The sequence below is a fragment of the Pteronotus mesoamericanus genome, unplaced genomic scaffold (assembly GCF_021234165.1).
Source record: "Pteronotus mesoamericanus isolate MK-2021 breed Mesoamerican mustached bat unplaced genomic scaffold, CSHL_Meso_final contig_557, whole genome shotgun sequence".
Taxonomy (NCBI): domain Eukaryota; kingdom Metazoa; phylum Chordata; class Mammalia; order Chiroptera; family Mormoopidae; genus Pteronotus; species Pteronotus mesoamericanus.
Window position 1 is genome coordinate 5,162,573 of NW_026555200.1, and position 22,530 is coordinate 5,185,102.

The 22,530-nt window shown below is 45.0% G+C and overlaps 2 protein-coding genes across 3 annotated transcripts in view; one reads left to right on the forward strand and one right to left on the reverse strand.

Moving 5' to 3' along the window:
- Positions 1 to 11,074, reverse strand: part of PEX14 (peroxisomal biogenesis factor 14) — a 130,455-nt gene extending 119,381 nt beyond the window's left edge. For both annotated transcript variants that reach the window (XM_054579761.1, XM_054579760.1), the window contains exon 1: positions 11,028 to 11,074. In XM_054579761.1, the coding sequence (XP_054435736.1) occupies positions 11,028 to 11,063 (36 nt within the window). In that variant the 5' untranslated portion in view covers positions 11,064 to 11,074. The remainder of the gene's footprint in view (positions 1 to 11,027) is intronic.
- Positions 11,075 to 12,756: 1,682 nt separating this feature from the next.
- On the forward strand, positions 12,757 to 21,784 carry DFFA (DNA fragmentation factor subunit alpha). Its single transcript, XM_054579762.1, has 6 exons — positions 12,757 to 12,959; positions 14,640 to 14,801; positions 16,076 to 16,218; positions 19,185 to 19,374; positions 19,555 to 19,706; positions 20,442 to 21,784. The coding sequence occupies exons 1-6, from the start codon at positions 12,824 to 12,826 to the stop codon at positions 20,652 to 20,654; spliced, it is 996 nt and encodes a 331-aa protein (XP_054435737.1). The 5' UTR covers positions 12,757 to 12,823; the 3' UTR covers positions 20,655 to 21,784.
- Positions 21,785 to 22,530: the final 746 nt, after the last annotated feature.

The following is a 22,530-nucleotide window of genomic DNA, read 5'->3' on the forward strand; positions in this document are numbered from 1 at the left end:
GCGCCTCGCCCGCTGCCCCGCGCGGCAGGCCTGCTGTGGCCGAGACCAAGGAGCGCGACACGTGGAAACCGGAAACAACAGAAACCCGAGAGGAAAACCCACGCCCTCCCAAAGGAGCAGCCATGCACAGGGAGCGAGCAAGCGGCCCGCTGAGGACGCGCCGCCACCGCGCTGCGCGCCGCCGGCTCTGTGTCCCTCCTGCCGCCCTTCAGCGGCTTCATTGCGGCGGGTGCAGAGAGGCTGGGCGCGTCCGAGTGGCCGCGCTGCCCCTTTTCACACCGGAGAGCTGACCACAGAGGCCGCCCCGCCTGGCCGGCGGCCAGGAGAGAGAACGGGCCTGCGGGTGAAGGAAGCAGCCGGGTGGGGCAGCCACGAGCGCTAGAGAAGAAACCGCACGGGCGCAAGGTGGCCTGCAGGCTGTGAGCTGCAGTTTAACCAGAGCGCCACTTCTTTTTGTTCGTATACGTTTATTTAAGAAATTGGAATGCTTGATTTTTCACTAGGTAAATAAAAAACTTTCAAACCTAAAGAAAATGGAACTTACAGAGATGAAAAATATAATACTGGGAAGAAAAATGTCACTGCATGGAGTGGCATCAGGCTAGATATTGCAGAAGAAAACGTAAGTGCACTTGAAGACATGGCAGCAACAACAGACGGAAATGAAGAACAGAGGGGGAAAAATGACTAAAAAAATTTTTTTGAAGAAATAATGACTGAAAATTTTCTAAGTTTGATGAAAACTACAAACTCACAGAGCCAAGAAATTCAACAAACTCCCAGCAGAGCAAACAAAAGCATACTAACACACATCACAATCAAATAGCTAAAAACGCATGAAAAAGGGGGAAAAAATCTTAGGAACAGCCAGAAAAAAAAGAAAAACATTACCTACAGATATTAACAAGATTAAAAATTACTTGTATGGCATACAAGAATATACCATACTTCTGATCAGAAACTATGCAAGACAAAAAATAAAATGGGATAGTATCATTAAAATGCCCACAGGAAAAAAAATGTCAATTTAGAATTCTGTATCTAGTGACAATGTCTTTCAAAAATTAATATAAAATTAAGACATTTTCAGAAAGAAAGAAAAAAGCTCTGACTGGTGTGGCTCACGGAGCTGCGCACCGGCCTGTGAACGAAAAGGTCACCGGTCGGATTCCCAGTCAGGACGCCTGCCTGGGTTTGTGGGCCAGGTCCCAGATTCGGGGCGCGCGAGTGGCCACTGATCGATGTTTCTCTCCCCCTCCTCCCTCCCTTCCCTTCTCTCTAAAATAAATAAATAATTTTTTTTTAAATTAAGTAAAAAGCTGGAAAAATTTGTGAACAGTATACTTGTACCACAAGAAATGTTAAAAGAAATTCTTAAAGCAGAAGAGAAAAGAAAAATACCAGATAGAAACTTGGTCTACACAAAAAAACAATGTCAGAAATTATGAATAAGCTGGCAAATATAAAAAATGTACTGTTGGGTTTATGACATATGTGGAAGTAAAATCAGTTAACATTAATAGTATAGTGGGTGAAGGGGAACTAGAAGCATACTGTTATTAGGTTCTTACATTATATGTTAATTACTAGAATGTCACTTGAAAGTAGTCTGTGATACCTAAAAGTAACATATTATAAACCTTAGAGCAATCACTAATAAACAAAAAACCACCAAAAATGTAGAGGTATAGCTAAACCAACAGTAGGGACAAAATGAAATCCTAAGAAAAAACACATTCAATCCAAAAGAAGAGAACAAAAAGCAGATTTTAAAAACTGCAAGATGGTGGACTTAAATCCATGTGTAAATGAAGCACTCCAGTTAGAAGACAGGGATCGTCAGGCTGCAGGGGCGTGACGGGAGGAGAGAGCAAGGCCTAGCTGTATGCTGTCTATGAAAAACCCACTTTAAAGAAAAAGACAAACACTAGGTTAAAGAGCCAAAGAATGGGAAATGTCATACCATGCGAACACCAATCATAAGAAAGTTGGAGTGGCAATATTAACCTCAGACTACTTCAAAGTAAGATATTACCACGGATAAACACGGGCATTACAAAAATAAAAGAGTCAGTCAAGAAGATTTAATAATCCTTAGTAAGTATGCACACAAAACAGAGTTTCAAAATACATGAAGGTAATCAGGCAGAATTAAAAAGATACATAGAAAAATCCATGATTACAGCTGGAGACATTAATAATCCCTCTCTTTAATCAAAAAGTCAGTAAATATACAGAAGGCCTAAGTAACACTATCAACCACCATAGCCTGACATTTGTAGACCACTCCAACAGCAGCAGAATGTACATTATGTTCAAGTTCATATGGAAAATTCACCAAGACAGACCACAAAACAAATATCAACTTTAACAGAAAAATACGGAGTATGTTCTCTGACCACAATGGAATTAAACTAGAAGTCAATAACAGAAAAAAACCTGGACTACTTCTAAATACTTGGAAATTAAACAACAGACTTCTAAATAATCTATGGGCCAAAGAAGAAAATACAGGGGAAATTAGAAAATACACTAAATGAAAATGAAAACCGCATTTAAATTGTGGAAGGCAACTAAAGCAGTACTTAGAGGAAACTTCACGGTTTTCAGTGCTGACTTCAGAAAACAGCATAGAAAACTGAGAGCAAAAGAAACCCAAAGCAAATAGAAGGAAAGAAAGAAATGATATAAAAATTACAAACAGAAAAATCAATTAAATAAGAGCTGATTTTTCAAAGACACTAATTTCCAACATTAGAAATGAAAAAGGGGAAATCACTACATCTTTACAGATTTAAAATATTAATAAAGGACTATTACTAAAACTTTAAAACAAATTTGACAACTAAAATACTATGAACAAGTTCCTTGAGACAAAACATATCAAACTGATGCTAGAAAACAGATGTTTAATAGCCTTATATCTACTTTAAAATACATAATTAAATAACTTAAAACAAAAAACACTATAAATCAATATCCCCCATAAATATAAAATATCCTTAACAAAATATTGACAAACCAGCAATATATAAAAAGGATAATACATTATGACCAAGTGGAACTTTTCCAATAATTTGGATTAACATTTGAAAAATCAATCAACATAAATCACCAGATTAACAGAATAAAGGAGGAAAATAATAAAATCCACTCAAGAGAAAGCAAAAAGAACACGTGACAACCAACACTTAGCAAATTAAAACTAAAAGTTGAACCCTGGCTGGTATGGCTCAGTTGGCTGGAGCATCACTGTAGACCAAGAGGTCACAAGTTCCATTCCCAGTCAGAGCACGTGCCTAGATTGGGGGTTCAGTCCCTGGTCGGGGTGCTTACAAGAGGCAGTGATCAGAGTTTCTCTCTCACTTCGATGTTCCTCTCCCTCCCTCTCTCCCTCCCTTCCTCCCTCTCTACGATCAGTAGGCATGACCTCAGGTGAGGATAAAAAAAAAAGAGAAATTTTTAAAAAATGAATAAAAGTTGAATTTCTTCCACTGGATAAAAGGTACCTACAAAAAGGCTGTAAGTTAGTATCATATTTAAATGTGAAAGACAACGAATTTGCCCCAAAATGAGCAACAAGACTGTCCACTCTCACTAACCCTTCTAACGTTGTACTAACAGTCCTAGACTGCACAATACTGCAAGAACAATAAAGGGCCTATAAACTGGAAAGCAAGAAGTAAAGCTGTCTTTAATTGCAGATAACACTATCTTCTACAGAGAAATCATAAGAAATTTACAAAAAAGCTATTAGAATGATGAGCTTTTAACAAGGTTGCAGAAATAACGCCAACATACAAAACTCAATTTTATTTCTATATACTAGTACTGAACAACTAAAAATGAAATTTAAAAAGTAAAATCCATAAACACAATAATCTCACAAATATGAAATATTTACATAGAAATGTAATAGAATGTATACATGACCTACACACTTAAAACCAAAAAACACTAGTGGGAAAATGAAAGAAGGCCTAAATGGAGACATTTACCATCTTAATGAATTAGAAGATCCAATATTGTTAAGATGTCAATTCTCCCACAAATTGCTCTATAGATTCCACATAATCCCAATAAAAATCCCACAAAGCTTTTTTGTAGGAACTGATAAACTGATTCTAAGATTTATATACAGATGTAATAGACTAAAGCTAAAACAATTCAGAAAATGGATACAATAAAAATACTTTAACTGATTTCAAGACTATTTAATTTCCATTAGGATAGACATGTGTATAGACAAATGGAACATAATAGAGTCCAAAAACTGATCTATGTATATAATCTTTTTAAATTTTTGACAAAGGTGGCAAGATAATTCAATGCAGAAAGCGTAATCTGTCCAACAAATGATGATGGAACTGACACCCATATGGTGAAAAAACAGACTTCAGCCTTTACCAACAAGCACAGGAAAAGATGCTCAACATCGTTAGTCATCACAGAAGCATAAACGTGAACCACAATAAAATGCCACTACACGCTTGCTGGAATGGCTGAAGTTAAAAAGACAGACAATACCAAGTATTGTTGTGAATATAGGGCAACTGGAGCTCTCTACAGTGCAGGTGGGATTGAAAATAGCACAACTCTGCAAACCCTTAGGCAATTTATTATAAAGCTAAACATGAGACTACAGGACCCAGCGATTGCACGCACAGGTATTTATCAAGAAAAATGAAAACAAGCCTTGGCTGGGTTGCTCAGCTGGTTGGGTGTCATCCCATAAACCAAAAGGTCTCAGTTCGATTCCTGTTTAGAGCACATACCTGGGTTTCGGGTTGGGTCCTGGTTGGGGCTCATGTAAGAGGCACCTGATAGATGTTTCTCTCCCTCGCTTTCTCCCTCCCTTCTTCTCTCTCTCAAAAAAAAATTTTTTTTTAAAGAAAAATTAAAACATGTCACCTCACTTACACATGACTATTTATAGTAGTCCCAAACAAGAACACTCATGTGGGGAACCGTCTAAAGTGACTCTGATGTTCCCCACCTCCTGGTATTCATGCCCTGGTTTTGTCCCTTTGAGTGTGGGTGGTACCTGTGACTTGCTTCTGGCAAAGGTGACAGGATGCATTTAATTACATGTACATGGTCACAATACATAAGGCTGTAATGTCCAGTTGGCTAAGAGAGTCTCTCCCTTCCTTGCTGTGAGGAAGCAAGAGGCCGCATTGAGAAGGCTCGCATGCCAACCAACTGAGGCCCTCCATCTGCAGCTCAGAAGGAACTGAATGCTGCCCGCATCACGGGTGCTAGAGCCAGATTCTTGCCCCGTCCAGCCCCAGCGCACAGCCCCTGCAGACACCCTGACCGCTCCCTGCGAGACTAGCTAAGCTGTGTCCTGGTCCCAGCCCACAGAAACTAAGACAGTGAATGTAGGCTGCTTTACACTGCAGAGTTTATGTTAGTACTGTTATGCAGCAAGGGACAATTAATATCATCCAAATACCCACCCACTGGTGAGTAAATCAACAAATGTTGATGTATCTATGCACTGGAATACAACTCACCAACAAAAAGTAATGAACTACTGGCACACAATAATTTCACAAATGTTACTCTGAGCAAAAGAAGTGAGACACAAAAGAACACATACATTATGAATTCATTCTTATGAAGTTCTAGGAAAGACGTTATAATCTATAGTGAGATAAACTACAACAGTTCAGATTTACCAAGGCCAAAGGCCAGGAATTTCTGGGAAGAAGTATTGTATTGATTTAATTGTGGTGGTGGTTACACAGGTATATACAATATATTTGTCAACACTCATTAAACTGACCACAACACACCTACTGTAATTCCACAGTGAACTTTATGGCCATAAGAACTTTGTGACTCAGTAAGATATTAAATCTAAGGTATTACAAATATTTGCGAAGTTGCAAAGAAGGTGACTAGTTTAGAAAAGGTGATCTTCACAGTGGAGAAATCTGATATATATCACCTTCACCAAGCAACCCAGTTATCCTCAATAATGGGACAAACTCGTATCACATGCCTCCTGACGTGATTCACTGAGAAGGACACAATGACACCTATACAGTATTCTCACAAAAAAATGTTTAACCTGGATCTAAACAAGAGTAAACAAATCAGACAAATCCAAAGAGCGGAACACTACAGAACAAATGGTCTGGACTCTTCTAAATGTCAACATCATGAAAAACAAAAAGGTGGCCCTGACCAGGTAGCTCAGTTGGTTGGAGTGTCGTCCTGATATGTGAAGGTTGCGGGTTTGATCTCTGGTGAGGGCACAAACAAGAATCAACCAGCAAATGCATCAGTAAGTGAAACAAATCGATGTCTTTCTCTCTCTTGCTCTCCCTCTCTTCCTCTCTCTAAAAATCAACAAATCAATCAATAAATAAAAAACAAATAAAGGCAGATGAACTCACCAGAAATGCATACATGTGTTCACTAAATGGCACGTCAAGTACTTTCACAGCAGCAGCGCTAGTTGTAATAATCCAAAAGGTGAGACAACCTAAATGTCCATTTAGAGCAGAATGGGTAACAACAAATGAATGGCCAAACATGTTCACACAATGGAGTAACTACACATAGCAGTGATAATGAACTGTTGCTGTGCACAACATGGATAATCTCATAACTATAATGATGAGTGAAAGAAGCCAAACACTCTTTATGATTCTGTTTATATAAAGCTCAAAAACAGGCCAAATTAATCTACAGATTTTAAGTCAGAATAGGGGCAGGCTTAGGCGTTGGACAGCAAGGGGAGGCACTCCAGAAGGGCTCCTGAGGCCCCGGTAATGTCTGACTAACTGACCTGGGTACAGATGTGTTTTCTGGGTACATGTTAAACTTCAGTATAAGTTTTTTTTAAAGTCTGGTGGATAATTCTACATTAAAGCAGACTAACGCGATAAATCAATACAATCTTTTTCTTGATTGGGTCCTGTGTTCTCTTTTTTAACTGGGAAAATTCTAATATGGACTGTACTAAGTAATATTTTATCAATACTAAAATCCACAACCTAGGATGGGCCCTGAACCAGGAATCAAACCTACAACCTTTCATTTTGTGGGATGATGCCCAATCTAGCCACGCTGGCCAGAGCAATACTAAGTATATGAGGTGATGATGATATTGTGGTTCTATAAGGGAATAACCTTATTCTTAATAAAAGACAATGTGAAGTATTACAGGATGAAATATTGTGATGTCTGTAACTTATAATCAAAGTCTAGTAAAAAGACATAAGGAGACTGAGACAAAACAAATTCAGCAAAATGTAAACAGCATAACTTGGTGAAGCTTTTATAGGAGTTTTACAGGAATTCTCTGTACTATTCTTTCAACTTTCCCACAGGTTGGAAAATTTTCAAAACAAAAAGTTGAGAAGAAAAACTCTTGTTTGCACTGCTGTCATTCAAGAGTTCTTAGCCTTCCAGACCTGGCTGCGTAGCTCACTTGGCTGGAACATTGTCCCAATACGCCAAGGTTGCAGGTTCCATCCCCAGTCCGGGTACATAGAAGAGTCAACCAATGAATGCAAAAATGGGTGAACATTTCAATGTCTTCTTTTTTCTCTCTCTCCCTTCCTCTCTCTAAAATCAGTAAAATAAAGAAAATTTTTTTAAAAAAGAGTTCTTAGCCTTCCAAAACTGCATTTAGAGACGTGGACAAGAAAATTAATCTTTACTGAGCACTTAGTATGCATGACATGCTCTTTACATCAGTGATTTCAGGGACCCTCGAGCCACCCTCCAGGGTAACTGTTATTACTCCCGATTTTATAGAGGAGAAAACTGAGGCTCAAAGAGCTGGAGGGACAAGTCCAGTAGTTTAGAGAGTGTTGGGAATCAAACTGAACTCTGTCAGACACAAGGCCCTGCTATTCCACTCCGTACGTCGTCCCTGGGCGCTTCTCCTTTCTCTGCTTCTGTGTTTTTCAGCCCAAAATTTACTACGTCCAGTGAGTCTCAAAAGACGTGAAACCTATGTTCTATAATAATAGATTTCTCTATTAGAGAAATATAATAATAGATGCCTCTACATTCCACAGAAGACAAAAAAACCTGATGGGAAAATAGAGAACTAGGGATCACATTTCCTCCTCCTATGGGCCCTAATATGTACAGACTGGACAGGACTTTGATTAGAGATTAGCTAGTAATGTGGGGAAAAACAGAACAAAGATAGGAAGCAATAAATGCAATTCCAATGGACTATCTTGAAGACAGACTCAAGCAACTTACCATTATGAAGAAGCAAGTATGTCACTGAAATCTGAAAGTCACAAAGGACACCTAAGATAAACACCAGCATTCAAGGAAATTTAAATTTCCTTTAAATTTCAAGGAAATCACTTCAGAACAAATAAAATAACTTTAGCAGACAACACGAGAAATCATACCCCAAAAGACATTACAATAGGGCTTGAGGAAAGGTTTAGATCACTTGTGAATGAAAACATGGAGTTTATTGACTGGAATAATAGAGAAGACACTATGTCGGCCACTGTTCTAAAATAAGTGAACTCATTTAATCCTCAAGGGCAACCCCATGAAACAGGCACTAGTTTTATTCCTATTTTACAGGTGGAGGATTTAAGAGAAGCTGAGAAAGTTATCCAAGATCATTCAGCTGGTAATAGCGGGGCGAGGCGTCTAAGCCAGGGCAGATGACTTCAGGGCCCCTACCTTTAACCACTGCTCTGCATTGCCTGTTAAAGGAAGAAAGCATTGGTTATTCACCTTCATCTTTCAAAATGAGACACTGATGCCACACTAACAAACTCTCTGTGAGAGACAGGATGCGGGCTCAGCAGCACAGGGGTAACGCAGCTCTTCTCACATACAAGCCAAGACTACAGGGATTCTCCAAACAGTTCCTTCAACTCCCCTGTGCTTTGGCTGGAGAAATGGGAAACCAGGTTGACCAGGACTTAAATCTGAAATAGCAAGTAACTGGTAAAAGGAGTTGGTTCACTTAAAAAGTGTGCTTTTGGCCCTGGCTGGTGGCTTGGCTGGTTAGAGCAGCTGTCCCGTACACCAAAAGGTTGCAGGTTTGATTCCTGGTCAGGGCACGTACCTAGGTTGCAGGTTCGATCCCCAATCATTCGGGGTGTGTACAGGAGGCAACCCATTGCTGTTCCCTTCTCTCCCTCTCTTCCCCCGTCTCCCTTCTTCTCTCTTTGAAAAAAAAAATCAATAAAAACATATCCTCCGTGAGGATTTAAAAAAAAAAAAAAAAAAGAGTGTGCTTTTGCAGGTTATTGTTAGAAAGTGAGAGAATCTGGCATGAAGAGTTCAGGTTTTCCTCCAGGCTGCCGACGTATTCTGACGCAATCCTACCTCTACCAGCTTTGGAAAGGAGGGCAAAGGAGAAGCAGAGCTGAAAACCACACAAGTGCTGGCCAAGTGTTCTTAAAGGAACTTGGACCTTTTCCACAAGTACAGAGAGGGCAATTTCCAGAACCAAAGAAATCCTTGGGTACTGCAATGGCTCCAAGCAGCAAGATTTTTAGTAATGTTCGCAGCACTGGCCAATAGAGGTTGTAGAAGAATCAGAACCTGAAGGCAGCCTTTAACCCCAGACTGCAGGCCCTCCCAACATAAAACAGTTCAGAGAAGTCCAGATTCTGAGAAGCCTCAGCATCTCAGCAAGCTAAATGGGGTAAGGAGAGAAAGGGGGGGCTCTTCCCTCAGGACACACCACACACTCCAGAATTCCTGACAGTGAGGCGGCCAGAATCAGCCCTAATTATTTCTGATGTTTTACAATCCAGACATCGTCTTTCTGAATCATTCACTCTGTTAACAGAAGCTGGTCTGGGGAACACACAACTCCTCTTAAGTGCCATACGTATAATAAACTAATCATGAAGAAGAAAACAGTATGAAACTCTAAGTGGTGTTCTTCTGCCTTGGAAGGAAGCGCAATACCCTCAGGCTGCTGAGAAGTCCACAGGTGTGTCAAAGAGAAAGCGAGATGAGGGATGTGGTCCAGGCTGAAACCATTTTCTCCTTCCTCTAATTCCAACTAAATTTAAACGTGTTTGGCTGACTTAGTGGAGTCGCACACACCTGGCTTTAAATCCAGGCTCAGTCAGGCGCAAGATTAAGAGCAGGTTGCAGCCCTTAGGATACACTTCTGCAAAATGGTGCTTAATGGCCTGTACCTCCTAAAGGTCCTAGTGAGCATTAAAGGAGATAATAAACGTAATTTGTGCTCGCCATGACAGCGCACACTTAGCAAATATAAGGTACCGCTTACCCCCATCCCGATCCCAGCCCACCCACCATCGGACCACAAGCCCCTCAGAGGCCTCCTCGTCCGCTGCTTCCCGACAGCAGCCTGCAGGCACCAGCTCTGCTCCTCAAGGTCTCCTTCATGGAGTGAGGTCTGGAAAAACCTGTGGCTGAAAAGCTAGATCGGAGATCTTGGCCGAGAAAACCAAACTCTGGGAAGCAAGGACGGATCCTCGGCCGAAAGCTTGGTGGCGTCTGTTGTTTACAGTGACTCCCCTTCCTACCAACGCACTGTGAGGGTCCGACCCTCCAACATGGCAAGGGAAGCGCAAAGATGACAAACGACTAAGAGGATGGCAGCGGGGGCCCCCCAGGAGGCTGAGGCGGTGGGGTGGGGGGACTGATGGAGTCAGGCCCCTCCCCGGAAGAACAGCTCTGAACCACCGAGTCTCTCTCTCCTCTCTCCTCCTGCAGGAGCCCTCGCAGCGCAACGCTGGGGGCTTCTCAAGGGTCCCACCACCGACCCGGCCAAGCTCAAGTGAAAGCCCAGGGGCCGGCAGACGGGTAGTGTGACCTGTGGGCGCCCCGAGCCGGGGCTCGGTAATATGGTCAAAGAGGGGTCACCGGGGGAGGGGCCGGGCGGCTAGGACCCGGGGAGGGGCGGGGCATGGAAGGGAGCAAGAGGTCCCGGCCTCCGATTTCGGAGGCGCAGGGACCTCACCCGACTCCTGGTCGCACCCCGAGCGCCCCCTCCAGCTGGGGTCTCCGCCACCCCGGCAGGGCATTCCTACTCCCCTCACCTGGCTCGGCTGCTCTGCCTGCTCCGAGGACGCCATCTTTCTGAGGCCTGACTAGTCTATCGTCGCTGGGCGAGGCTCCTCCCAAGCGCCCTCGCTCTCGCCCCCCCCCGCCCAGACTAAAGTAGCCGGAACCGAGCTCGTCGATGGGGGGCGGCACTTGGGGAGGTGTGGGGCCGAGGGACGTCCACGTTCCAGTCACCTCGCACAATTTGCATTAGGTCTCTGTTCTCCAGAAAGATCCGAGGTCTGTCCTCTTGGCATTGTTATATGTGTATTATTATTTTTTAAATTAAATCTCTGCCCATCCCCACACTGCACTGGACCCATGTCAGGGACTCTAAGTATGTAATAAGTGAATGAATGTGAAGAAACTTGGAAATTAATTAATTGTTCAGTTCAGCACCATTTGTTGGGTCCCTGCTATTTGTCAGGCACTTGGGTGGGCGCTAGAAATAAAAAGATCCAGGACAACCCCTATTCCCAAGTCCAGGCCAAAGATACACACACAACATGTTGGATGCAGGAGTCTAGTAACAGTGTGCAGGTCCATTAGAACACAGAACAGAGGCTCCTTGGAGAGGAGGGTGTAAATGTGAAATTTACTCGAAACGGTTGCATACATGAGAACCATGAGTTCATGTTGTAGTTGTGTTTTGATCGGTTGTGGAGTACTCAGAGGTGTTCGGGCTACCTTCTTAGGAGAGTTCATTTCCTTTCACAAGCAAAATATGAGACTGACCCTGAATGAATGTGGGCTGACAATTATTTCTTGTTTACACAAAAGGGCCTCTTTTAAGTGAGGGTCCGTTTTGATACTTTTTTATTATTATTTTAATCTTAAATATTGGGTTTTCTTGGGGGGGCAGGTTTTTCTGTAAGTAGCAGAATTAGAACACGAACAAATGTATTGTCAAGCCACATCATCTCGACAATCTCAGCGATGTGGTTTGCATTTCCACTTTCCTCTCTGGGTTTGTTTTTTTTTTCTTTTTTTCATTTTTTAATATTATATATTTATTTATTTTTAGACAGAGGGGAAGGGAGGGTGAAAGAGAGGGAGAGAAACCTCGATGTGCGCTTGCCTCTCACGCGCCCTCTACTGGGGACCTGGCCCGCAACCCAGGCGTGTGCCCTGGCTGGGAATAGAACCCTCGATCCTTTGGTTCGCAGACCGGGGCTCAAGCCACTGAGCCGCACCACCCAGGGCTTCCTCTGATTTGTTTTGGCCCATAATATTTAACCTATTTAAGCATTTTGTTATTAGTTCAATCCAGCGTGCACCGCGGAAGCAGGGAATTGAATGAGTATGTGTGAGTATTTTATCCTTCTGTTATGTTTTTCAGCAAGACTGAAAACTACACTCAACTTTTTAAATTGACTTCCTTCAGATCAGCCTGAAAGATAGGATATCTTACAGGTTTTTCAGATTGGAAAGGGAAAATAAATTAACACGGGACAATGACAGCACTTATATAGGCAAATAGGAGTTCTCTAACAATTCAACGGAGCATACACCTGTGTCCTTCACGACGCAAAATAAATCCCTAGAACCCCTAGGTTGATAGAGCAATGTAACCAAGTCGCCTTCTCATCCAGAAACTACAACTCCCGGCCTGGCTGGAGGGACGCATGCGATTAGCGTCCATTAGAACTACATCTCCCGGCGTGCCTTGGTTCCACGTGTGATTTGCTCCTGAGAGAACTCCATCTCCCGGCATGCCCCGGGTGGGGTGGAGGGACACCGGCAGCTAGCTCCTCCGACTTCCCAGAGTCACTCAGGTGCCCCTCGGAAGAGGATGGAGGGGTCCTGGGACGCCGGGGCTCCGGAACCCGGAGGGAATCAAACTCTAAAGCAGTGTCTGCTGCGCCGCAACCACAGCCGCGAACAACATGGCGTGGCGGCCTCCTGCCTCGAGGACCTGAAGAGAAAGGGTTGGCACGGGACCCGGGCAAAGGCTTGGAGGGCCGGGCCCCAGAGCTGAGGGGACCCGGGCGAGGGAGGGCTTGCGGGGGCCGGGTCCCAGAGCGGAGGGGACCCGGGGCTGTGTGAGGATGTCGGGCGGGGGCCAGGAGGGACGAGGAGAGGCGGCTTGGGATTCCTGACCCTCTTGTAGCCTTGGGATAAAAATGACTCAACGTGGGCGTAGCGATTTAAAGTTTTAAAGCCTAGCTCGTGTGAGACTCATCATGGTGGAAAGGTAGACGAGAAGCACTATGAAAATTAAGACTGGACTCAGGCACCTTGCCGGAAACCACTTAGATTTTGGATCAACCCAGCCTAGTGTGTTCCTGCTGCGCGGGCTCTACGGTGGCCCTGGGGCCTCGAGCGGAGCCCAAGCTGGGTGGGGCGGGCTTCCACCCTCGGCTCTGACAGGTACCCACCTGCGCGGTGAGGAGGAAGCTGCTGCCGGCCCTTCTGGGGGTCCAGACGAGAATCGCTGCTCTGAGCGACCGAGTTGACAGAAGTTCTGAGCCCCGGCCCCATCTAGTTACTGTATAGCTGCTTGACCTTACACTTAACCAGCCGTCTGTCCACCCGCAGTTTTCTCATTGGCAAAGGGGGCACAATACGATTTACAGCCCTACTTCCCAGGATTGTTGGGACTCTCAACTGCAATGACACATACAAATAATTTACAAGCGTTATTAGCCCGTAGCAGTAAATTGTTTATCCAGAGAAGTTCTACCTGCTAAATGTGTGAGTGGTCCCCAGGCCTGTAGTCACAGTGTGTGCCCGTGTTCAGTGCTTCCTCTCAGACTCATCAAGCCCCAAGGGACAGGAGTCTTTCAGAGACCTGGGGGCAGCCAGGGTACTATAAATGCCTCATGACATGGCTTGTGCCGCCTAAGCGGTTTTGTAGTTTTTCTCGGCGTTAGGGTCAAGTTTTAGCGTCCCTCCCTTCAGTGCTCTGCCTGGTTGTACCCACACAGATTCGGGTGGCAGACGACATTGCCTGAGGATATTTGTAGGCTTTGGGCTACTTCTCTGCTTACTCTAGTCCCATTAGCATTGTAGGCTTTGCCATCACAAAATGGCATGGTACAGACTTGCCCCAGACAAGGCCTCTTGCCCTGTGATAAGATGAAAAGCTACTGATGTAAACTGCTTCTTTGTACTTTCCTAGGTTATAAAGGCTATAAAGAAAGACCCTATAAAGAACAAAAAGCATTACCTTTTTTCCCCATTTTTTCTTTTTCTTTTTCTTTTGCATTTGACACAGAAGAATGTAAGATGACCACTGAGTAAATGAGCAAAAGACTGCTTGTTTACAAGGAATGGAGCCAGACTGTGTGGGTGTAAATCCATAGCTTACTGTGTGGTCTTGGACAAGTTATTTAACTTCTCTGACCCTTCGGTTTGATATCTGTAAAATGAGAATAACAATAGTGCCTACCTTATAGGATTGTTGTGTGATTAAATACTCTTGGAAAAGAACTTACAGCAGTACCAGGCATGTGAAAGTGTCAGTGCTCCTAAAGTAGTGATTGCTATTGTCGTTCTCACCTCCCGGAATTCTGCTAGGCTCTGGGGGCATACAAATTGAGAGTGAAAGGATAGGTGTAGTGTCCTTATGGATACGTGTCAATTGCCAAATATTTTATTTCTCTCAGCCTATGACATCCTGGCCATTGATAAGTCCCTGGCACCAGTTACCCTGGTCCTGGCAGAAGATGGCACCATAGTGGATGATGACGATTACTTCCTGTGTCTACCTTGTAACACTAAGTTTGTGGCGTTGGCCGGTAATGAAAAGTGGGCGTACAGCAACTCAGGTAAGAAATGCTGGCCATGTATAAAATGATCTACGCAGTACGACATCCATCATGATTCATTTGACTGCATAGGCCTGTGGTTACTGTTTGTCTGGCTGTTTAAGTGTTTATGCAGCAGATGTTTACTGAGCACCTTCTGGATGCCAAGTGTGGTGCTGAGTCTTGGGGTGAAGACGAATGAGACGTGGACCCGGTTCTCAAATAACCCCCAGACCAACAGCAGCTGAAATGCAGCACGGCTGAGGGATCAGTGCCACAGGAAGAGGCGGGCCGCCCCATCTGCATCCTGGCTCTGTCCTTCACTAGCCATGTGATCTTAGCCAAATGACCTAACTTCTCAGCACTGTTTGAGATAATTATAGTACCTGTCTCCTAGGGGAGCAGTAAGGATACTAGAACATAGTACGTGTCAAGCGAGGGTTTCTCAACAATACTAATGACATTTGGGGCTGGAGAATTCTGTTGTGGGGCTGTCCTGTGCATGCAGGAAGTCTAGCAGCACCCATGGCCTTTGCCCTCTTTATGCTACTACCTCTCCTTACCCCAGCTGTGACAAGCAAAAATGCCTCTGGACATTGTCAGTTGTCTCCTGGTAGGCAAACTCATTATCCATTGAGAACCACTGATAGCATTTACATCTTACCTGTCACGCAGTAATGGCCCAGTAAACGTTAACCTGTCGCCATCATCACTGGAGACATATAAAGGGAACTAATATTGATAAGCAAGGATCAAAGAGCTAAAGAAGTATCTTAAGGAAAGTCCTCATGCCACTAAATTGAGGAATTAGCCTTCAGCAATGGCTCTACCAGCCACCTTTGTACTCAGTCCCTGAGGACAACAGTGGCTGCAGCTCCTCTTCTGAAGGATGAGACCAGTCCACAAGTACAGGCATGCTGGTGAGAATGAATGCTTTGTATAGAAAAACAGAACACGCCCAGAGACACAAAAACTAACCAAAAGGGCAGTGTGGTAGGACCCTGGCTATGCGTAACCATCCATTGGGGTTAAGTAGCTTCTTTCCCTAAAAGAATAAAGAGTAGTTACATAAAGAAATAAAGTAAAGATGGAAGAAGAGGGAAAATTAAGGTCCTACTTGTGGATTGGCTTTCACATAAATCCTTGAGAAAAGATGCTTCCTTCTCCGTCGACGTTATTCTGCACGGTCAGTCGAAAGGATGTGCGGACGTCTGGAGGGCTGTGTTTGTTAGGGGAAGAGGCGAAACAGCACTGAAAGTCCATCTGACTGACTGGCCTTTCCCCATGTTTATCAGACGGAGGTACGGCTTGGCTTTCCCAGGAGTCCATGGATGTAGATGAAACAGACAGCGGGGCAGGGCTGCGGTGGAAGAACGTGGCAAGGCAGCTGAAGGAAGATCTAGCCAGCATCATCCTCCTATCAGAGGAGGACCTCCAGGTAAGCCTCCCCCCCGGCCCCGGCCACGCACCTGGCCTCTGGCACCCCCAACATTGTCTCAGTTTCCGCATGTCCTGCCATGATACGTTACTACGTACTAGTTTTTAAATATATCTTAGATGATGACCAAGATTCTCGTTTTTTAATTCTCTGACTTGGAGTAGGAATTTTTTCAACCTTCACCTTGGATCAGAATCAACTGTGGAGCTTTTTAAAAATACAAATGCCTAGCCCTAGATTGTGTGGCTCAGTGCACTGAGCGCCAGCCTGCAAACCAAAAAGTTGCCAGTTCAATTCCCAGTGAGGGCACATGCCTGCGTTGAGGGCCAGGTTCGCAGCTGGGGACAGGAGCATGCAAGAGGCACCCCATCAAGGTATCCCTCTCTTTCTCCCTCCTTCCTCCTCCCTCCAGGGGGAAAAAAAGTAAATAAATAAAATCTAAAAAATGCAGATGCCCAGGTCCTGCCTAGACCTACTTAGGCCCTCTCTGGGGGTAGAGGGTGTTCGTGCCAGAGAATGTGGAGTTAACGTAACTCAATTAAAATCCAGCTCCATCACTATGACTTTGAGCCAGTAACTCAGCTTCTTTGCCTGTGTTACCTCTCTAGTAAAGTCGGGGTAAAATAATGCGTTAATTAAAAATATATATTTATTGAGTCCCTGCTCTGCGTCTGGCGTGCCTCTGTGCACCGGGGGTCTGGCGGCAAACAAGGCAGCCCCGGCCTGTGCTCTGACGGAACTCGAATCCTGGCGAAGGGAGGCGGGCACAAGAAGCCTGTGGCACAGGGCGGTGTGCTGGCGGTGGCGGGGCCGCTTCCAATCGGGAGATCAAGGAAGTCCTGTCGCAACAACAGAAAAGGAAGGCCCCCTTCAAGGAGGTGACCTTTTGGTTATTTTGTAAACTTACACATTGATTTTGAATAAATAATATGAATACATTCACATGTTTAAAAATCCAAGAGGTAGGGAAGAATATCCAGGTAGCCAAAAAGTAAAAATAGCCCAAATGCCCATCAGCTGATGAATAAATAAAATGTGATCTATCCAGCTAATGGAATACTCGGCCATAAAGAGGATTGAAGTATTAATGCACACGGCATTGTGGGTAAACCTTGGAAACATTATGTGAAGGGAAAGAAGCCAGACGTGAAAGGCCACATATTTCATAACTGCATTTGTAATGAAAAGGCTAGAGTACACAAAGCTACAGAGATTGAAAGTGTTCTAAAATGGCTATGCTGCTGATTGCAGAACTCTGTGAATATACCAAAACCCACTGAATTGTACACCTTATGTGGGTGTAGTCTATGGTACGGAATTATATCTCAATAAAGTAGCTTGGGGTGGGGGGAAGGATAGGCAGGAAGGTCTGACTCCTGCCCCCACGTGTCCCTTCCCGGAGACAACCCATCTGTCAGTTCCCTCCTCCTCCAGGGTATTCTGTATACAAATATACATAATGGTCTCCTCCTCCCTACATTACACAAGTGCAAGCATATCTACTCTGTGATTATAGAAGTATTGGGAGAGAATCCAGGTCAGTATATAAAAGACATCCTGGTTCTTTCTTATCTCTGCATAGTATTCTGTGCCGTGCTGTGTACCACGCTTTGTCTGAGTCTTCCCCACCGAGGGATGTTTGGGTTGCCATCAGTCTTGTTCTTCTAGACAGTGCTGCAAAGAAACTTACACCAGTGTCATTTTGCACACGTGCTTGCGTGTAGGATAAATAACTAGGAGCCTGGCGGATGAGCAGTGGCAGGCTTCCGGAGGTGACGGCTCGACTGAGAGCGGCAGGACAGGACAGAGCCGGCCTGGGCAGGCTGGGCCCAGAGCGCTGCAGGCAGCGGGAAGGCAGGAGCAAGCTGGGGTTGTTTTTCCTTTTTTAAGAAACGGAAAGGGATCGTGAGATCCCTCCCCATCCCCACGGATTGCAGTATCACGGTGCACCCTTAGGGTAAGGAGCACCGCAGGCCTTGCAAAACGTGTAAGGGACGTCAGGGTATGATGAGCACAAGCCCCGACAGCCGGGTCTTCCGGGACGTGTCGGGCGCTTAAAGGGGACTTAAGGAGGCGGGCCTGGCAGATGAAGAAAAGGCACCCCCACAGCAGGGACTGGGGGCAGCGTGGACAGGTGGGAGGGCAGGGAAGACGCTCGGGAGGTACACGCTTTATGACATAGGTACCGTTACTGCCCCATTTTACAGATGGTGAAAATGAGTCAAGAGACTTTAGTAACTTCAGAATTTCAACAATTGGATCTTTCTTCTGTGCAGATTATTTTTAATCTAGTATATGCCAAAAGAAAGAACCACCTTCAAAATTATTCTTATAGCAGATTCAGGATATAATGAGTTCTCTCTTATTTCAGACTGAATATGTTATTTAAAAGCTTAGTATAGTTTATCCCTGACCAGTGTGGCTCAGTTGAGAGGGCATCATCCCGCAAAGCAGAGGGTCGCCAGTTTGATGGGGTGCATAAGAGAAGCAGCCATCACTACTCTCCCTCTTTCTCCTTCCCTTTCCATCTGTATAAATAATAAGTAAAGTATATTTTTTTAAAGCTTAGTATATAGTTTATCTTTTAAAAATCGTCTTTTAAAGCTAGGAAAGTATACAATAAAAATGTTCAAGGTTAAAATCATTAGAAAAACTTTTGCTTGAAACAACCTCATATCAATTCATTTTATAAATAATCATACACTTTTCTTTATATTCCTTGCAACTGGGTTGTTTAATGTGAGGATTTTGTTTAGTTTTTAATGAGGCACTAGGGCATCATTTTCTGAATCTTTTCACCAGAGGAAAACTGAAAAACTTGCATGCCTCTCTCATGATTCTTAGGCAGCCACATTAAGTTAACTTTGGAAAAGAGATTAAACGGGTCTCTGAAACCGATGAATTTGAGAGAACGAACACCATGTTCAAAAAGTACTTGTAGGTTTCTTAGAATCCGTGTTTGTTAGGTGCTCATCGATGTTCCCTGTTCAGACCTGGCTCGGGAACTTTGCCAAAGCTGTGTCACAGTGCAGGGGCTGCAGAACACCCTCCAGCAGGTCCTCGACCAGAGAGAGGAAGCCCGTCAGTCCAAGCAGCTCTTGGAACTTTACCTCCAGGCTTTGGAGAAGGAAGGCAGCATCTTGCCAAAGCAGCAAGGTAGGAGTTGTCGGCGGGGAGGGCCCCCAAGAACTCGGTGAAGGAACCACGCGTGGTGACTTGGTTACAGTCAGTGAGGCCACAGTTGCTGGCATCTTGAAATGACAGGTGACTGTCATGGCCACCCGATTGCTCTGGCTGGGTGGTGTAGCTGACCTCCATCTCACGTCTGCTTCGCAGAGCCCGAGGCTGGCTTCAGTGACGAGAGGGACGCCGTTGACGCGGGTGTGAGCAGAGCAAGCCCCTCGGAAACTGCCCTTCCAAGCCAGATCCTCACCGCCCTGAGGGAGAAGCCTGCTCCAGAGCTGAGTTTGTCTAGTCAGGATCTGGAGGTGGGCGAGACCCAGGGGCCCTGACCGCAGGGCACGGCTTCCCCGGAGGTGGGAGAGCCCTGCGGAGGCTTGCGTGGGACTCCTTTCACTTCTGCAGACCCCAAACCTTAGCTGCCCCTTTGCCTATTATTACATGCCAAAGCACTGGCAAACGTCTTGCATAACCTAAATCAGAATGGCCCCAACGAAATGGATGCACCCCACAGATCCGCAGACATGATTTTCTGATCGAAGTGGGTGATGCAGTGAGTTAACCTGACAGGGAGGAACCAGCAGGGCTCCAGCTTCTGACACGGCTCTGGCTCTGCCCATGCTGGAGAAGAGTCACAGGCGGTCGAGGCACACACACTGTCCCAGGGCAGGCCCTCTGGCCGGGGGCTGGAAGCCTGGTGCAGAGAACCCCTCACCGCGGGTTCTCCTCCTCCCTCGCCCTTGGCCCCGGCCCCGCAACCTCCCCAGTGTAGCTAGAAGGGAAGGAAACTGAATGGGCTTCACTTGGCTAAATTTCCTGTAAGTGAAGGACTTGTAGTTGCTCCAAGCACAGTTCTTTCCAAAGAGCCTTTCCTGTTGGTGTTCTATGGTAAGGCCCATGAGAGTTTACTATGAAGGAGACTTGGCATTTCAGCAGGGACATAACAGACCGGTATCGCCTAACCTCACGGCCTTAAAGAAACCGTGGGAGCAGCAGACAAGGCGGGCAGAGGTGGTTCTCAGTGGTTCTTATTCTTGCCGCAGTTGGTTACCAAGGAAGACCCCAAAGCACTGGCTGTTGCTTTGAACTGGGACATAAAGAAGACGGAAACTGTCCAACAGGCTTGTAACCAGGAGCTGAGCCTGCGCCTCCAGCAGGTACAGAGTTTGCACTCCCTCAGGAGCATCTCGGCACGGAGGAGTTCGCTGCCCGGAGAGCTGCAGAGTCCCAAACGAGCCAAACTCGACCCCACGTAGCTGTAGCTGCAAGGATGCCAAAGAGAACCCTGCGACCTTGGTTTTTGTTACCAGTAAACCCCTTCAGCCTCTTCAGCTACCTTGTAAACTGCTCTACCCCTTGCCTTGGAGCACGTTCTTCTGGAACCGGCTGGAAGACTGGCTCCAGGCCTCCTTCTGAAAAGCTGCGCCAGGTCTCAGCAGCTGCCCTTCCACCCATTTTGAATGATGCAGGTGCACCAATCGTATCTGGCCTCTTCTAATTATCACATGTTCTTGTGTTCTCCATTGTAAAGTAATTGTGAAGGGCAGTGAAAAGAAATCATCGTCATTTTAGACTCATCCTTGTGTTCTAAAGATAGAAATGCAGAATTTAAACCCATAGTGGTAGAGAAGGTGACATAATACTGTGGATTATGGCCACAAACTTATTTCTCAGGTTACTGAACTTTTTTGTTTGTCTGCTTAAAGGTATATATTAAGGCGGCAGACCACAGGCACATACGGAGAGTCTCACCATTTCTAATACTAATTCAGTATTGTGAAATTATATCTGAAACTCTCCTCAGTTTTCTAATGCTTTATCAGCAGGGGCTAAATGAACTTCCGTGAGATATGACTCCAAGTCTCTGGGTGCAAAGCAGAGACTTCTGGTTTATGCGCCTCCTGTCTCTGCAAGCGCACTGCTCAGGTTTTATAATCTACAGTACAGCCCCCTTGCAGGGAAAAGATAATGGGTTATCATTGACTTTTTTTTTTTAAAGCATGCTTAGAGGAAAATAGAATGCTATTAAAATATACATTGGCTAATTATTAAGTAAAGAAATGTAAGTCCTGAGGTGAGGGGAGGTACAGAACACAAACAGGCCAAAAAGAATTGTATCCCTCTCCTGGGGTCTGTCAGGGGACCTCAGGTGGGCTTGTCGCCCTTTTACTGAAGCCTTACCTCCTTAGTTCTCACGTCTCAACCCCAGCATTTCCTTTTTTAATAAATAGCTTGTTTTGTTGCACCTCCTTAATTATCCTTAAGTGAAAGCCAGGGCTGATTACCTACCTACACGTATACTTCTAGAACCACTGACATAATACCCCAAATGCAGTGTTTCCGAAGAAACAAAAAGAAGATAATTTCCAATAAAACGGCATGTACCTCCTCAGGACAGGTCTGTCTGTCTGTGTGACCATACCAACGGCACCGTGAAGCTGGGAGGCGCTTGTACTAAGGCACTGGGTTAGCGTGAATGGGACGGGCAGCCTGGCCCGGGTGTGCTGTGATTGTCCGCTCAGGTATCACGGGCAGCATTGCCCTTTGTGATGGGGTTTCCTCTACTGATGGCATTTTGAACAAAGTAACATCTGTCCTTTTTTCTTCCTTAACAAGGTAGCTGCATTCTTGGAAAACTCCAGGGAACATTAAAACTGGGAAAAATACTTTCTATGTAAAACAATTCGATTTCAGGCTAGGCTCACTTGGAATGGGTTTTTATCCATATGAATTCCCAGCATGGCTCATTTGGGCATCATCCTGAAAAGCAAAAGGTCGCCAGGAATTCCCAGTCAGGGCATGTGCCTGTGTTGGAGGTTTGGTCCTTGGAATGGGCATAACAAGAGGCAACTGATCAGTGTTCCTCTCTCACACTGATGTGTTCCTTTCCCTTTCTCCCTCCCTTTCCCTCTCTCTAAAAAATAAAATAAAAATGTCCGGTGGGACATGGGACTATTCTTCATTGTGAGGAATTGTCCTATAAATTGCTGGAAGAAACCCCCCCTCTTACCCCCATGCGTTCAATGCCAGTAGCAACCTTCAGCTATTGAGACAACTAAAAGCTTCCTCACAGATTTTCAAAACGCCCAAAGGGGTAGTAATGGCAGCTGAGGATTTCCATAGCGGTTTGCA

What these genes read in the sequence shown, in the direction of transcription:
- DFFA (XM_054579762.1), top strand. Translation starts at nt 12,824, where the DNA reads ATGGAGGGGTCCTGGGACGCCGGGGCTCCGGAACCCGGAGGGAATCAA. An exon ending in GTGGGCGTACAGCAACTCAG is followed by an intron (nt 14,802 to 16,075) that starts GTAAGAAATGCT and finishes CATGTTTATCAG; the next exon opens with ACGGAGGTACGGCTTGGCTT. An exon ending in TATCAGAGGAGGACCTCCAG is followed by an intron (nt 16,219 to 19,184) that starts GTAAGCCTCCCC and finishes CGTGTTTGTTAG; the next exon opens with GTGCTCATCGATGTTCCCTG.